Here is an 18502-nt window from a genome sequence, read left to right on the forward strand (position 1 = left end):
GTTCTCTAATAAAAGTCAGACTTTCCTTAGTTGGCACTGAACACACTCCATAGTCTGGCACCAGAGTCTGTGGCTCCATGGAGAATGACAAACAACCAGGCCAGGTTTCTGCCTTGTTTGCAATCAGACTAATATCTTAGAACATTAAAATCTAAGGCAGCAGGATTCTAAGTGAAGGAAGGGAATATATTGGTTAGCCAAAACATTTTCCTAATTATGTATAATCATAAATTAGTTTCTTGCTAGGATAGCTATAAAGGAGCTCAGCAGTCTATCCAATCAGTGTATCTTGTGACTTAGTAAGAGCTGGGTATAGGAATCTAACCTGTAGCTCTTATTATTCAATTATTCAACATAGAAATATTTATTAAGTACTTACTATGTGCCAGACATTGTGCAAATAAAAGCAAGAAACCAGTTCCTTTTCTCAAGGAGCTCACATTCTAATGAGGGAGACAATGTATATACAACCATATACAAGGAAAATTGGAGATAATCAGCGGAGGGAAGGCGCTAGCATTAAGAGAAATTAAGAGAAAATGGGAAAAACTTTTGTTTTTAAGGTGAGATTTTTTTGGTTGAAATTTGAAGGAAGCCGGGTGGTAGATGGAATTTCTTCTGTGAGGAAGAGCAGAGAGGCCAGTGTCACTGGATTACTGGTTTTATAAGGTAAAGTAAGGTATAAGAAGACTGAAAAGTGAGGAGAATTCCATCAGAAGAGGAGGGAAAATCTGTACTTGTAAAGAGCCCCAAGTTCAATAATTTGGGAAGACCTTGTAATGCATTGCATGGGCAGCTAAGTGGCACATTGCTGGACCTGATGTCAGGAAGACTTATTTTCCAGGGTTCAAATCTGGCCTCAGACACTTACTAGTTGTATGACCCTAGGCAAGTCACTTACGTCTGTTTTGGTTTTCTAATCTGTAAAAATGAGTTGGAAGAGAAAATGGCAAATCACTCCATTATCTTTGCCAAGATAACACCAATGGGGTCACAATAAGTCAGACACAAATGAACGATATCTAATACCTTCTTTTCTGATTCTTTTGTCTTTTGCAGATATCAGTTTCTTCTACTGATAAATCTAGAATGTCAACATACTATATATTACTACCCCTTTCTTTTTACAGATAGGAACCTAATGTGAACTCCTCAAGGGCAGGGATTCTTTTGCTTCTTTTGGTATCCTCAACATTTAGCAGTATCTGACACATAGTTACTGCTTAATGAATGTTTATTGTTGGATTGATTGATTGGAAGGACAACCTCCTACCAAAAAAGAAAAGAAAAAGAAAAAAAAGGACAAAGCTAAATATGCTTCTTGCTATTTTCCTTTTGATATTTAAGCCTCACTATGCTTACAAGTAGGCAAGTGATTATTTCCAGGGCTAGTAAAAACCCTTTGTAGATGTAGCCACCCTGGATATGAACAATATTAACCTCTGCTTACTCTCCTTCTTAGATCCTAATAGACATTTCTCTCTGTATGGGCTGTGAGCCCTTACTAGATGCTGATGTAAAGAAATCTACATACAGTTCATGGGAAATCCCCTGTTAGAAGCTGAGTAGCACCTGTTTTCTAGCTGTCTTTGCTGAGATCTTCTTGGATCTGTATGTCCCCTCCCTTTCCCATCATGGGTCAATTCCAGAGTTTAATGTGGAGCAGGAGACTTTTTCATGATAATGATATAGCAGTTGGCGCTCAAAGCCTATAGATTGAAGAAAAAAGGTCCGGACTATGATCTATCAATTACCTACAACCTTGGTTTCCAAAGTGGGAATTCCAAAGCTCCTGGGAATAATCCCAGGAGACTACATAGCTTGAACTCCCAAGATTTGAATAATGAATCAGTGGAAGAGAGGGAAGATGGGAGGATTGCAATTTCTCCTTTCTCTATGTTTAATTGTGAACTTGTTTGCAATTTACCTTCACCATTCCCTTGAATCCTCCTCTGAGAGCAATGTGGATAGTGTTAGACCCAGAATCAGGAAGATCATCTTCTTGAGTTCAAAATTTAACCTCAGATAATTGCTATCTGTGTGGCCAGTATCTTTGCCAACAAAAACCCAAATAGAGTCACAAAGAGTTGGACACAACTGAAATAACTTTCCTTCCGCTGCAAGACAGTTCCTCAGGGTAGCTACCAGCCAAGACACCTATAGTGGACACGAAGTGCCCCAATCTCCCAGTATCCCTGCTCCCTCTATATTCTTCTTCATTGCTTAGTGATGAAAGCAGGCAAGGGGTGTGTGTGTGTGTGTGTGTGTGTGTGTGTGTGTTTGTGTGTTTGTGTGTGTGTGTGGAAGAGAATAAGTTTTGTTTATATTATTCCCATCCCCCCCCAATAACTACCAGATGCTTCTTCCAAAATTTTCTCATTCTGTTGGAGATGCCACCATTCTTCCAGGCATATGTGTTTATGATCTCTCTATTATTCTTGACTCCTTACTTTCCATAGCTGAGTATCCAGTTAGCTGCCAAAACTTGACATTTCTATCTCTATAGAATTTTTTTTCATATTTAAAATATATATATATATATATATATATATATATATATATAATTGGTGTTTACCAGTTAGCAAATATATATATATATATATACATATATATATATATATATATATATTTGCTAACTGGTAAACACCAATTAATGTGAACAGTTCTATAAAGAACAGAAAAAGAGGGTGATATATGAAATTGCAGGTCTCAATTACTTTTTTAATGTAATAAATTCAGTGTTAGCTTGTCTATGTCTGTGTTTAAAAGTACTTCAGTGACTCTCCATTATTTTTGACAGTTAACAACCCCAAATCCCTGCCCCCCTCAACCCATACTATAGCATAAAAAACCCAAATCCTTCCTTGTGAAAGTTAAACAAAGTGTAACAAATCCAAGCCCCTCACCTTTGTGAGAAGATAGATAGCATCCTTCATTAGAACTCTGGTTTTTTACACTCCCATCCACCATTTCATTTCAATCATTCATCATCTGTACTATTGCAGTAGCCTCTTAATTGGTCTCTCTCCCTCAAATCTTTTCCCTCCCTAATCTATCTTCCATATAACTGTGAGTTTTCCTTAAAGTACAGGTTTGACCACATCAGCTTCCAACCCTTAACTCAGTAAATTCCAGTGACTTCCAAAGTAATTTTAGAACAAAATATAAATATCTGTTTGGCATATCAAGACTTTGGTAACTTGAACTTAACCTACCTTTTTGGAATTATTCATTAATTCTCTTTCTAAACTATGCAGTCTAGCCAAACTGACAAGTTTTTCCCTATTCCTCGTAAACATATCTAGACATAACTAAAATAACCAAACATGAATAACAGATTAAAGTCTGCCATCATCCATTAAGCAAAACTGCGTGAAGAAAAAGCAGTGGTATTTTGTTGAAAACTTTCTGCTTAATTGAAATCAGAGCATTTAACTCTCGCTTATTAATAAAAGAAATTCACCTGCTTGGCTAGCTACATTAGTGAATCATTAATGAGTTATTTACAAGATTGTCTTATTCCCAAGATAATACAGGGGATAATAATTTTTTAAATGAAATGATCATACTTACTAACTAGCTTATAGTCAATGTGTAAGTAATCATTTGTCAAACTAAGTATAGTTTGAAAAGTTTTTTTCTTGTGATCTAAAAAGCAAAATAAAATTATTATGGCCACTTTTATGCTGTCATGTCACATGTTTTATTGCTATGGTCATGTCACATAGTTTTTTATTATTGTATATGAGATTCTTTTCCCTTTTATTTTATTTATTTTTGGAGGTAATAGGGTAAGGTGACTTATTTAGGTTCCGTAATTGTTTTGAGATTGTATTCGAACTCACTTCTTCCTGAGCCCAGGGCTGGTGCTATATCCGCAGCTCCACCTAGCTGCTCCTTACATATAGTTTTTGAGATACTTAGAAGAATGGGAGATTGCTAATGAGAAGAGGTTGATAGAGTCTGAATTCATTCACTTACTTCCAACTTATTGGGAAATATTACAGTTTGTGAGGGCCTGATTAAGTGGATTTTAAAAATTATATTATCTAGTTTTAACTAGATGAAAAGATTTACGTATAAGAATATATATTACCTAGTTCTAAATAAACTATTCCTGATAAAATGGTTAAGTAACTTACAAAAACTCCGGCCCTGGAGTCAAAAAATTACAGATTGAAGATAAAGTTTTTTTTGGGGGGGGGGTTTGCAAGGCAGTGGGGTTAAGTGGCTTGCCCAAGGCCACGCAGCTAGGTAATTATTAAATGTCTGAGGTTGGATTTGAACTCAGGTCTTCCTGACTCCAGGGCCGGTGCTCTATCCACTGTGCCAACTAGCTGCCCCAAAGATAAAGTTAATAAAAGTGGCAAAGCTGACATTTTCCCACTACTATTTTTTGAAATAAATTTTTATTAATAGCTTTTGTTTTTATGTTGCCTAAATTTCCTCTGGTATCTCCCCACTCTCCCAGAGACTCATTCCTATAACATTAACATTAAAAAAAAATTAGCACTCAAATCTGAGAATATATTATAATAACAATAACTAGAATTTATATGAAACTTATATATGACAGACCTGTGCTAAGCACTTTACAATTATTATTTCATTTGATCTTCTTAAGAACCCTGGGAGGTAGGTGCTACCATTATCATTATTTTATAGATGAAGACAAATAGGAGTTATGTGATTTGTCCAAGGTCATGTGACTAATAAAATGAAACAGGATTTAAACTTACCTTCCTGAATCCAGGACTCGTGCTCTATTATGCCACTGATCTCCCTGTTGATGTTCTATCAGTCATGAATCCCATCTTTGCAAAGAAATAGGAGGTAACTTCTCATATCTCATCTTTTGAAGCTTGTTCTTTATCATTTCATAACATTTGTAGTCATTTAATTTTCATTACTGTAAGTTATTGTGTATATAATATGTTTTTGGCTTTGTTTGTTTCACAGGGCAGCAGTTCAGATAAATCTTTCCATGCTTCTCTGTATTTATCATACCTATTATTCTTATAGCACAGTGATATTACAATTAGATTCATGTACCACAGTTTGTTTAGTCATTCCTCAATCTATGGGCAGGTATTTATATAGTGCCTTCAGGTATATAACAGTAGGACATTTGAAGGCTAAGTATCTTGAGCACAAAGGAAATTTCTATAATTTTTTTCAGCAATGTTTAGTCTTTCTTACTCAATTAAATACTTTGCATTTTCAGTAAATTTAATGATAAATTTTTAAAAGACTTAAGGTTTCTTATATAATCATGAGAGATCTAACACTGGGAGAGGATTGCTTTTCCTTTCACAAACAAAAATGACCAAAACAATATATGGAAAAATATATGGTGAAATACTAAAGTACATTCCTCTGCTAGTAAATACTGTTGGAAGCTGCATAGAAAAAAATTGATGAAGATTTGAAGAAAGAGATAGTAGATCAGTGAGGGAGATTTTCTATTCAGTCAAAGGAAAGTACAGATTTTTCTAATCTACCTGTTCAGTGTTACTAAATTTTATTTTAATAATGAAACATAAGAGGTAGCAAGGTGGTGCAATGGATAGAGCACTGGCCCTGGAGTCAGGAGAACCTGAATTCAAATGCAGCCTCAGACACTTGATAATTTACCTAGCTGTGTGATCTTGGGAAAATCACTGAATCCCATTGCCTTGCAAAAACAAAAAAAATATTAAAACACAGGAAGAACTATTGTCTTTTGAGTCACTAAAGGAAATATATAGGGAAGATACATTTTCAGCAGTAATTTACTTCTTTAATAAAAGCATTTTATGAAGAAACAACTATTGAGGGATCAGTTGCTCTAACATTCATATGTTTGCTAGTTATTTCTTAATGAAAAATGTTCCAAAATTTCTCATCTTTTCTGTGACAAAAAGTAACTGTCAGTAATATGTCACAGATTATTTTGTGAAAATAAAATGAATCTGAAAAAGAAAAATTAAATCTTATCCTTTAAGGTGAAATTTTGTTGGATTTTGAACCAATTTATTTTTAAAAAATGAAAATGTATAGCATCTTCTGATTACTTTGCAAAGACAAAGTGATTGTTGGAAGGTTTTCTTTAAGTTCAGCAAAAATCTTTACATGATTGGTAGATGGGGTTGACAAATGACTATATTGATTTAGTAAGCACAGCCAGTGATGCACTTCTTCCATATTTATCTATCTGTGACAGGCTTTAAAAATAATCTATGATAATCATTAAATTGAAGTATTCAAATGCACCTAACTTCAGGAAACTTCAGATTGTTGTATTACAAAGTGTTAAAAAAATTTTTTTAAATTATTTCAATCAAATTAAATTCATTAAAATATTATTTTTGATAATGTTTTATTGAGCAAAAGTTTATTGTATTGTTAGGAAATATTTTCAAAATATTTTCTTTCTCATCTTTCAGAAAATTTTAATAATTTACATAATTATAACATATTTTTTGAAAGCAAATATACTTATGTTGAGGGTGTGTGATTAAAAAAACTCTGAGATAACTGGTTTAAAAGGCTAGGTTTCCCAGTACTTTGGACATAGACTGTGGAGTCTTTCTTGATGGCAATAACCCAATATAGGCACCAGCATATTTCAATATTCAGAGAATTACTGAAACCACAAAGTGCTGAATTGAATTTTGCAAAACCATAAACTGCTGAAAAATTATAAAAATTTACCTTCTTGATCAGGAAGTTTAGTTTTTAAATGTCTTGCTAAATATGATAGCTGCAAACTATCATTATTTAATATTTCAAAAATTAGCAAAAAATGGGGAACAAAAAATTCACAGCAATATTAACAGCAACAAAAAAGCAAAAATGTCCAGTGGGGAAAGAAATATTTGCTTTGTGTAGGAAGCAACTAGTTCTATGACTATGAGGTTTAAATAAACCTCACCATTAACCAGATGATATATAGGATGGTATATAGAAGGATGTAGTTGAATTAATTTCACTTCTTGCTTTATTTTATTTTTTTTTTTAGATTTTTGCAAGGCAAATGGGGTTAAGTGGCTTGCCCAAGGCCACACAGCTAGGTAATTATTAAGTGTCCAAGATGGGATTTGAACCCAGGTACTCCTGACTCCAAGCTGGTGCTTTATCCACTACGCCACCTAGCCGCCCCGCTTTATTCTTAAAGGAGCAAATATTTGCATCTTCCTCTTACAATGAAGTTTCTAATGTGTGTGTAGGTAGTTGTATATTAGTGATAGGATTAGAATAAGAAAGGGTTCCTTAAACTCTTCCAAAATATGCCCCCCCCCAGGATATCACCTCATATCTCACTGCAAATAATTGAGATTTTTCCCTACAGCTCCTTCTTCTCCCCTCATCTCATCCTTCAGACATCTTCCCAAGATAACTCCTTCACAACTGTCTAGCATAAGAAAAGACCCCTTATCTTGTCAAGGCAAAGCCCTCAGCATGTATTCTTGATTCCCATCCTCTCCCAAATTCTCCAGCATATTGCCTCATCTATCATCCTTACTATATCCCTAATTTTCCACCTCTCCCTCTCTAATGGCTCCTGTCCTGCTGACTGTAATCATTTCTATGTCTAACTATCTTCAAACCCTTGCTTGATCAACCATTCCTACTAACTTTCTTCCTAGCCCATCCCTTTCTAGCTAAATTCCTTAAGGTAGAATTCCTCCCGGCTTCTATTTCCTCTTCTCTTTCTGCAATCTCTTCTGACCTTATTATTCAACTGAAATTGTTCTTTCCAAAATTATCAGTAATCTATTAATTGCTCATTTTAATGGCCTTTTCTCAGTCCACATCTACCTTTATCTTTCTGAAACATTTGATGCTGTTGAAAGTGAAAATTGGGGGGAGCTAGGTGGTGCAGTGGATAGAGCACCAGCTTGGAGTCAGGAGGACCTAAATTCAAATCCAGCCTCAGACACTTAATAATTATTTAGCTGTGTGGCCTTAGGCAAGTCACTTTAATCTCACTCCCTTGAAAAAACTAAAAAAGAAAAGAAAGAAAATGAAAGTGTAAATTGACATCGTTTGTCCCTGTTCTCCTTTGTATCTCCTTTTACTTGTAGGATCATTCTTTTTCAGTTTCCTGATCATTCTTTTTCAGTTTCCTTTGCTGAATCTTTCTCCAAATAATATCTACCCTAGACTCTCATGTTCATTCTTTTTGTCTCTTATCTTATCTGTCTTGGTAATCTCATACCTTCTCATGGTTTCAACTATCATCTTTATATAGATGGTTTCCAAATTGGCTTTAATTTCTTTCCTGAGGTGACGGATTTCCATCATCAACAACCCCTTGATCCTCCCTAAATGGGTATTATTAAGGACATCTCATATTTAGTGTATTCAAAATAAAACTCATTATCTTTCCTCAAAATGCTTCAGCTCATTCCAATTTGTCTTTGACTGTCAAGGGTTCCATCATTTTCCCAGTCACCCAGGTTCACAACGTTTATGCTATACTCTACTTACATTTATTTTGCTTATCTAATTTGTTGTCAAGTCTTGTCTTTTCTACTTTCACATTTTCATTTACATATTCTCTTTATTCACCCTGGTACAGACCCTCATCATCTCATAATTTTGTTGTACAGTCATTTCAGGTATTTCTAGTTGTTTTTGACCCCATTTGGGATTTTCTTGGCATAAATCCTTTTGTCATTTCCTTTTTCTAGCTCATTTTAGAGATGAGGAAACCAAGTCAAACAAGGTTAAGTGACTTGCCTAGGATCATACAGCTAGTCTGAGGCTGGATTTGAACTCCGGAAGATGAGTTTTCCAGACCTGAGGTTCAATGCTTTATCCATTGTGCCACCTAGCTGCCTCATCTCATAATTGCAATAGCCTTCTTCCACTCAGCTACCAAAGTGATTTTCCTAAAACCAACCTTCCACTTTATTACTAAATAAACTCCTACTTCCTACTACTTGTCTTCATAATTAATTAGTCAGTAAACATTTGTTAAGTTACTACCTAGGGCTAAATAATATTGGATTAAATATAAAAGACTGACATTTAAAACCCTTCACAATCTGACCCCTTTTAAAGCCTTCCATGGTTCTTTTCCACCTCTTTTTTTGTCCTCTTTATTCTAAAAAGAACAAAATTAACTCTGACTTGCTTGATGTTCTGAGCACGTGACCCCACATTTGGATTGTTCTCTTGGCTCACCTCCTTCCTTCCCTAGTCTCCTTCAAGACTTAACTCAGATCCCTTCTCTACCAGAGACTTTTTCTAGATGTCCCCCTTCAATACTCCTAATACTCTCTGAGATTACCTTCATTATCCTCTATCCATGCATCTTACATGTATATATATATATATATATATATATATATATACACACACACACACACGTATACATACATACATTCTTACGGGTGTATCTTAGAATGTACATGTTGTTATGAGTTGTTTCAGTCATCACTGTGTCTTCATTTGGGGTTTTCTTGGCAGTTGGCAATTTCTTGGCTATTATCTTCTCCAGCTCATTTAGCAGCTGAGGCAAAGGCTAAGTGACTTGCTCAGAATGTATCTGAGGTTGGATTTGAACTCAGATTCTCCTGACTTGCAGGACTGATGCTCTATCCATTGTACCATCTAGATACTGATGGTGTGTGCATAGTTTTTGCATATTGTCCCTTCCATTTTAATGGGAACTCCTTGTATGATGGGATGGTGTTTTTTTCCTTTGTTTGTATTCCCAATGAGCCTTGTAGAAGTTACTGCTCTTTAGGAAGAATTTCAAGGATCAACTTTTGATGCATCTTGCTCCCAGGACCAAAATGAACTGGCAGTAGAAGAAAATTGATTAGAGGTAGCCAAAGATAATACAATAAGAATATTTTTTTTAAGCTTAATTATGATAAATCATTCATTTGCTCTAAAAATCAAACAGGTAAACCAGCAAACTTTTAGTCTTATTCCCTAGTGACTCTAGTAAAAAGACACAGTGTTTTCTTTGGTGTTTAAAGTCTTTCACATATGATTCCAATCTATCTTTTTAGATATTTCATATTATTTTCCCCCATACATATTATTTCCCCTCATACATTTAACATAGGTTAAATTGACCTATTTCCTGTTCTTTCACAGTATTCATTTCCAATTTGCTTTTGCAGTGTCAATCCCTTAGGCTTGACATGTTTGTCTTCCTCTCTGCCTCATTACAAGTCCTTTCTGATCCCTCTAGTTGCTAGTATTCCCCATCCAAAAATAAAATTTGTTTTGTATAAACTTTTTTATTTATATATTCAAGTCACTCAGTAGAGTTGAAGCTTCTTGAGAGTAGGTACTGTTTTCATTATTTGTGTTCTCGGTGCCTAGGAGGTATTTGGCATTTAATAGGTGTTTAATATATGCTTGATGAATTGAATAGCCAGAATTCTATATCCTGGGATTCAGTAGTATTCAAGACAGTAAAACATACTATCTTTGGCTCTAGGATCAGAGAAAAGTCAGAGAAGAAGGGAACCACCCCTTGTAATCCATATGACTTATTTGTATCTCTCCAGAGCAAGAGTTTGTTAATAGTAGCAGAGTTAGACAGAACTGATTTCACTGTTCCTACTTTGGTCTGATAAGTTCTTATCCCCTTTTCTCTGCCCCAATGCCTCTCTCCCATTTTCCTTTCTCTAGAAATATATTTTGACACTTTGCTTCTTATCAATGTCCTGTGGCCAGGAAAATATGCCATATTTTATTTTGTGAGAGAGGAGATAAGGAGATTGGAAATACTTTTCAGTTCAACAAATATTAATGCCTCAGCCTTGTTTCTGAGATTCTTTTATTCCCTTAGAACTTGAGTTGAGTTAGGATTATTTAGAACCAGAAAGGATTTTATAGGCCATCTAATTTTTTAATTTATAGAAAAACTTCCAAGTCTAGGAGTGACTTATTCAAAGTCACACAGTTGACTTATAGGAGAGCTGGAAATTGAATTTGGGTCTTCTAACTTCAGATTTAGAGAACTTCCTACTACATTATTCTGTGGTTCTAGATTTTAGATTAACCTTATGTTTAGTGTCTCTGTAAATTAGAGTTTTTGTGCCAAACCCAAAGGGCAGCTAGGTGGTATAGTAGATAGAATGCCAGGCCTGGTATCAGGAAGACTCGTTGTTTTGAATTCTCTTTTGACCTTAGACACACTCAGCTGTGTGTCCCTGGTTAAGTCACATTATCCCGTTACATACAAATGTGACTGAAACAACTGAATAACAAAAGTGCCGAACCCAAACCTGTGGTTATCAATTTAGAGATATGGCTAATTAAATTTGAACCCTTTCTACCTACCCTCTTGCCTTCTTATACTAAAGCTTTTTGCAGGGCCAACTTTAGATTAATAAATAAGAAATGAACAGCTGGATGGCACAGTGACTAGATCACTGTCCTTGGAGTCAGGAGAACCTGAGTTCAAATCTAGCCTCAGATATTAAATGTATGACCCTGGGGCAAGTCACTTAACTTTAACTGCCTCTTCTCTACACCCTCCTCCTCCCCCCCTCCCCAAAAAAGGAAAAAGAAAGAAATAAGAAAATGTGAGAAAACTTCTTATGGGAGAAGAGTGGATTTCATTGAGCAAAGGATAGGTTTTAATCTTCAAAGCAATTTTTCTCAGCTTTGCCATACTTTTTCCTTTTCCATCTTTTTGTCTTAACATTTATATAATTCATATCACTCATCAGAGAGCTCTCAATATTTCTCCTGCTGATTACATATAGATATCATGCTGTCTCCTTGACTGTATGAAGTTAGTGAAATTCACCTTACCAGGAAAACACTCTTTCTGAGTATTAAGTTGCTTTCCCCTGGATGCTACCTAGGAGCTTTATAGAGAAGAATATAGCTTAAGGAATAAGAAGTGGGTCCTACACATCATTCTTTGAACCATCTTCATTTGTTTATTTCCAAGGAAACAAACCTCTCAATATATATTTTTAGTTATAACTGTTTTAAAAAGTATCTGAAAACAAAATGCTGTTTGGTTCTGTCCTTCATTTTCTGCCTCCTTCACAGGAGGGATATTTTAAGCAGGATGAATTGTTACCGAGTTGCTGCTCTTCTGAACCCAGAGCCATCAATCTTGTCTTGAACCCCAGGCCTACCAATCTGCCTTCTACCTCTGTTCTTTCTGGGACAGACTTTATTTACGGAGTCAAGGCAAGGGTAATTTCACTCCCACGTCCTTCACTGCATGTTCCTTTCTCTGCCACTCTTAAAAATAGCCCAGGGCTCTGACGAAGACCCAGGGTCCTGTTACCTTCACCATGCATGGTTCAATCACACCTCTATAGAACAGCAACCCTGTTCTTCCCAGGAGGCTTTGGCCACATTTGATTCTCTAATGTTGTTTGGATGCCCCTTCTCCCTTAGGAGTGAGGAGTAGTAACAAATGAAGCAAAGCAAAAAAAAAGAAATCATACTACCTTGGTCAGGCTAATTGGTTAGTTCAGTCAAGAACTGATCTACTTGAGTCACCTTACCCAGGCCAGTCTGTCCCTTTTAAAGAAGCAAAGGAGTGTCATGATTGAAGTAAATCTGTCTCCCAGGTTACTACAAGCTATGACATGACATATCATCATAGCATAATAGAGAACATAATGTTGTCATGTATAGTAGTACGTAGAATGGCACAATTAGCTTTCACTACATGCTTCCTTTTCTGCCTGTAAAAACTTGGAAAAACCAGTGAGTGGCAAACATTGTGGTGAAATTCTTGCTGTTTTAAAGAGTCTATATTTGTTTCCTTTGGTTATTTTGCTGTTGCTCTATATAAAGCACCGCAAGAGCATGTTGTTTTTATTGAAGAGCATAAGTAATAAGACAAGCTATAATGAGAGGTCCCATATAAGATGAGAATTGGGGGCCCCCAGCCCCCTCTCCCCAGGGTTTGGATTGTGAGTCTGGAACAGAAGGGTTAAACAAAATGATTCTAGACCAGAGGTTCTTAATCTGGGTGCTATGAACTTTTTATTTTTAATATTTTGATGACTATATTTCAATAAAATTATTTTCCTTTGTTCATCCTATGTATTTTATTTTATACATTTAAAAACAACACTGGGAAGGGATCTATAAACTTTTCCAGATTGTCAAAGGGATTCAAGACACACAAAAAGTTAAGATATAAACTTGATAGTCTTCTCTAAAGTCTAATTTTACTATCACTTTTCCCTCTGTAACTATCTAATAAAACTTGGAGAAAAAAGCAACTACATGAGAATAAGAGTTTTGTCTATACTGATGCTAGCAAAACGGGGAATCCCAGTTTACCCAAATGACTAATTAACCACTAATGGCAGTGACTGCAAAGGGAACTATGACCCTAGAAAATATGAGTTGTGTCCCTTTTAAGGGTATATTTATGTGAGACAAGTTTGCAATTCTCTTATGCCCCTAAGAAATAGGGCACTACTACTACTTCAAGTTACAACTAGATTGTTAGCCATCTGCATTTCTTATGTAAAAACAAAAAACAACTGAATTTTTAAAATATTGTTAATCACAGATTTTTCTTTGTTTCTATTATTATTAACATGATAAAAGCCTTTTTCAGAATGTTCTAAATAAAAATCTCTTATCTGAAGTATTTTACAAGTATTATCTCTTAAGTCTGTGAAATAACTTTGGGAGACTTGGTTGAAGGTCATTGGGAATCAGAAATTATTGATTCTATTTTACAGAGAGGAGAATTAAGAGTCAAGGGGGAACAATAACTTCTCAAAGGTCGTATAACAGAATAAACAAGTGGCAACAAACAGCTAGGATTTGGGACTTCTGAAGCTGCCCCTTACATAAAGGACTCTCAGCCACCAATTGTCCCATGTAAACATTGCTCCCTTGCAAAGCATTGCAACGTTGGCAGCCAGGTGTTCCTGGACTTGGGCATACAGGTCAAGCAAGGCTGTATGGTTCCGTGAATTTCAACAGGAGATCTCTCTCTCTCTCTCTCTCTCTCTCTTTGCCTATGGACCAGACCCAACTTAGCTAAAGAGAAGCCCCCAAAGGCACAGACTCATAGCATGGGTATTCATTTAGTGGATTAACTGGGTGAACTTTCTCCAGGACTGAGCTGCCACAAGCTCAGAAGCTTTGGAGACAGCCCTAAGCTGGCTTTTTCCATTCCCTATCCCCCATTTATTCATTTTTCTTTTCAAGCTACAGAATCTATTCCCCAGCTTCCTCCCTCCCTCCCCTGTTCCTTCCCTCCTCCTCGTCTGCCCCCAACCCCCCATCGTGTTCTGGCCTCAATTTGGTGGGCAGATGCTTCCCTCCTAGCCAGCGCAGTTGCCTCTGCAGCCTCTGGAGCCCAAGCCCATGAGCAGTCCTGTCTTGAGCCTGGGAAGGGGGTGGGGAGCTTTGGTTCACTGCAACGATGTCTCCACCTGCTGGCTGCCCTGGATGCTCTTGCTGCATGCAGCTCTCCTGGTCCCTTCTATTGCCGCTGCCACTGTTGCCGCCGTCATTGTTACTGTTGCTGCTGGTGCTGCAATATTTCATAACATATGATCCAGGAACCTCAGGTGGAAAGCATGCTAAGGCAGATGGCCCAGTGCGCTGCTCTTAGAAGGATTTGTTTCTGTCAGAGGCTCCGAATAAGTTTCCCCTGAGAAAAAGTCTGAAGGGGTGGATTGCTAACCCTTCAGTACATGTTGCTCTCTTTCCAGGGGTCCTTTTATGAGGACTGAGGCAGAAGCTGCTGCTGCTGAGATCCTCCCAACATGACATCCGCCACTGAGTTTGACAACCTGGGCATCCAACAGTACAGCAGGATCAATGCCCGTTGGGACTCCCCAGACAACGAGTTGGACAATGACAATAGCTCGGCCAGGCTCTTTGAGAGGTCTCGGATCAAGGCCCTAGCAGGTACTCTTCTGAAGGGTGAATGACTGGATATGGGTGGGAAGAACCTTCCTTGGTCCCCTCCTCTCCCCAAGACCACCTGTTTTTCCCAAGCCTCTTCATGTAAATGGTGGTGGTGGGGTGTTGGGGATGCATCTTGGGGGAAACCTACTAATATCTGATGGGAGTTTGCTCATAGAGGATTCGATAGTATTGGAGACAGCCACTGTTTACACCTGTCTTTTAGTTCATTCATATTTCATTCACTCTCTAAAAAAGGTTCTGTTTGTGAGTGTGTGTTTGTATGTATGTACTGTACTCAAAGCAACTTGAAGTAGCCATCCTGAGTGATCTGTAGCCACATTCAAGAGTCAAAGACAGCTCAGTCAACTGAATGAAATTATCAGTGTGTTAAGGATGAATTATCAACTACGCTCTAATCTTAACTTCCCTTCCCTTTAACCTTCCTCCTGTCTGGAGGATTATGGAGGAGCTGTAACTCCCCAAAAGGGCTCTGGGATCATCATACCTACCAAGGGTCCCTCAAGAAAAGAGTAGCCAAGTATGAAATTGAGAACAGGCAGACTTCTCAGGACTCCAAAAAAGGAGGAGGGAAAGGTTTTCTAAGGTAAATCTTAAATTTCACCTACTTTTTACCTCTTAAGTTCATGATGGGATTTCTGGGTTTTTATTTCTGGATTGTTGTTTTTTTGGGGGGAGTTGTTAACTCATTTCTAAAAATTCTAAATCTCCAGTGTAAATAGTTTCTCTTCTTCCTTGCTAAAATATTATTTCCTCTTATTTACTGAGATATAATTTTTGTTGTTTGATATTTCTTATAATGAACCTTAATTACTAAATCCTGACCTGGAATAACCTGGGTCCTGAACATTTTCAAGGATTTTTGATCATCTTATGTGTGGGAAGAGGTGGGAAGAGTAAGAACTGCATTCCTTCTACCTGAACCACTATTTGGCTTTTGGAACCTCCTTCAATCCTCTTCATATGTTCTCATTCAATTGATTCTACTCTCCTTTCCTTTGTGAAAAACTTTGTTGTGAGGCGTGGGGTATGAATCTTCTGGCTCCTTAGTTGATATCCCTATTCTTTTTAGGGGTTCTTAATGAAACTTTCAGTGGAGTACATGAACTTTTTTGGGTAATATGTTGATAACCATATTTCAATATAATTAGCTTTCTTTATAATCCTATGTGTTTTATTTTATCTATTTAAAAACATTTTGAGAATAGGTCGATAGACTTCACCAGACTGCTAAAGGGGTACATGTCATAAAAATGCTTAAAAATTCCTACTTTCTATGCCTTTTTGGAGGTTACTATTCAAGGGATGTATAAACCTTAAAACATCATGTCAATGTAAATTTTTTGAGATCACTTTAGGGAAACTTTTTTGAAGCAAACTTCTTGGTTTTTGGCAAACTTGGGGTTTTGACACTTATCTTGTCCTATATTGTACCTATATCTTAGAAAGTATTAGTGGGGTGGCTAGGTGGTGCAGTGGATAGAGCACCAGCCCTGGAGTCAGGAGTGCCTAAGTTCAAATTCTGTCTCAGACACTTAATAATTGCCTAGCTGTGTGGCCTTGGGCAAATCATTTAACCCCATTGCCTTGCAAAAAAAGAAGGTATTTGGGGGGGCAACTAAGTGGCACAGTGGATAAAGTAGCAACCCTGGAGTCAGGGGGACCAAAGTTGAAATCCGGCCTCAGACGCAATAGTAATTATCTGGCTGTGTGACTTTGGGCAAGTCACTTAACCCCATTGCCTTGCAAACAAAACAAAAAAAAAAGTATTAAAGGTTACCTCTTGCTCACAAAGCATCCTTTCTACTTCTGCTAGCTAACATATATAATACAATGGCATAGGATTAATCTCTATCTCATGATATGAGCTTTTTGATCTGACTAATGGAGAAAATATCCTTTTCTTTCTTTCCTCTCCCTTTCCCATCTACATTGTAGGATCATAGATCTAGAATTAGAAGGGAAATCAGGTTATTTAGATCACCCCTCTCATTTTACAGTGGAGGAAATTGTGGTTTAGAATTTTTGTGACTTCCTCAAGTTCCTGCAAGTAGCAAGTGTGAGAGCAAGGATTTTTAACCCAAGTCCTCTGATTCCAAATTCAGCATTTTTAAAAACTGCATTCTTGTTTTTCTTATTGGCAGAGGTAAAATAACACCATCTTATTTGCATTTGTAATTCATTCTCTAGCCAGTGTCAAAACATTGGGCTATTTTGACTTAATCAACCTCTATTAAACCCTTTGGGTTGGCTGGGACACAGTATAGTGTATATGTGTGATGAAAGAGTTATTTCTTGTGTGCTATGAAAAAGTTTTTCCTTGTGTGCCTTGCCCAGGAGCCACATGAAAAGTTGGTCTTTCTTGGTCTGTTTCTCAGATAATTCATTTCTTAGGAGATCACCTTTACCACATCATTCCTATGGTTTTTACTTTCTTTCAAACTGTTTGGCTTTCAAAAAAAAAAACCCCTAAAAATACTGTTTGGCTTTCCTTTTGTTTTTAGAGGTAACTTAGATATATATTAGGTTGATGCCAATCTCATTATTGCAAAGCTACTCCAGTAATGTAGAAGAAAGAACTCTTACAAATGATGTCATAGTCTTCACTGGGGTGATTCATTTATCCCATTAAAGAGTTTGTTGGTCATTCTCAAATGCTCAAATGAACCTATGATCTCATTTATGTGGGTACTTCTTCTATTGATGCAGATAAAGATACTGTTCCTCTGAGATTGTCCATTTAGTGTAACCATAGACATAGCATACTTTATTAGGCTATGTATCCAGAGAATTAAAAACAGTTTTGGGGGTTGAACATTTATTGACATTTAGTCATAAAAGGACATTATTTTCTTTGTTTAACAAGATAAACTTCTTGGAATAGTGGTTAGAGCATTGGAAGCAGAGTCAAGATACACCTAAGTTCAAATTCAACTTCAAACACTTCTTGGTGTAAGTCCCTGGGTGAGTCATTTAAACCTCTCTGTACTTCAGTTTCCTCAGCTGTAAAACCAGGGGAGGTGGGACTTGATGGAATTCTAAATTCCTTCCACCTCTAAATCTAGGATATAACGATTGTTTCTTCCTATAATTTCAACACAAGGGGCCCCATCAACATTCTGGGAACTTTTCTTGATTTCTTTGAACAATGCATCAGTCATCCCTTACTTTCACCATGTTATTGATTATTTTTTTCTCAAAAGTTTGATGACATGGGGCGGCTAGGTGGCATAGTGGATAAAGCACTGGCCTTGGAGTCAGGAGTACCTGGGTTCAAATCCGGTCTCAGACACTTAATAATGACCTAGTTGTGTGGCCTTGGGCAAGCCACTTAGCCTTGCAAAAACCTAAAAAAACCTAAAAAAAAAGTTTGATGACAGCATTTGGAAACAATGAAAATGATATTTATTAGTTATATAGTACTCTAAGGCTTGCAACATACTTGAATATATTTCATTTATTCCTTATTAGTATCTTGGATTAGATATTATAGATATATTTCTGGTTTTACTGCTCTTGTTCAAAAGGTGGTAGTAAATATTAGAAAAGAGATTTGAATGCAGGTTTCTTTAGAGTTTATATTCTTTGCCACAGTGCTTCTTATGACTGAATAGAATGG

The 18502-nt window shown here is 36.7% G+C and overlaps 1 protein-coding gene across 4 annotated transcripts in view; it reads left to right on the top strand.

Moving 5' to 3' along the window:
- Nucleotides 1-18502, top strand: part of SPTB (spectrin beta, erythrocytic) — a 183129-nt gene that overhangs the window by 37377 nt on the left and 127250 nt on the right. For 3 of the 4 annotated variants that reach the window (XM_074236122.1, XM_074236125.1, XM_074236123.1), the window contains exon 2: nucleotides 14667-14865. In XM_074236122.1, coding sequence (XP_074092223.1) covers nucleotides 14721-14865 — 145 coding nt within the window. In that variant the 5' untranslated portion in view covers nucleotides 14667-14720. Of the gene's footprint in view, nucleotides 1-12020; nucleotides 12166-14666; nucleotides 14866-18502 lie in introns of those variants that run through there. The other variant, XM_074236124.1, reaches the window with a different exon arrangement.

Source organism: Macrotis lagotis, chromosome 4 (assembly GCF_037893015.1).
Source record: "Macrotis lagotis isolate mMagLag1 chromosome 4, bilby.v1.9.chrom.fasta, whole genome shotgun sequence".
Classification (NCBI taxonomy): domain Eukaryota; kingdom Metazoa; phylum Chordata; class Mammalia; order Peramelemorphia; family Peramelidae; genus Macrotis; species Macrotis lagotis.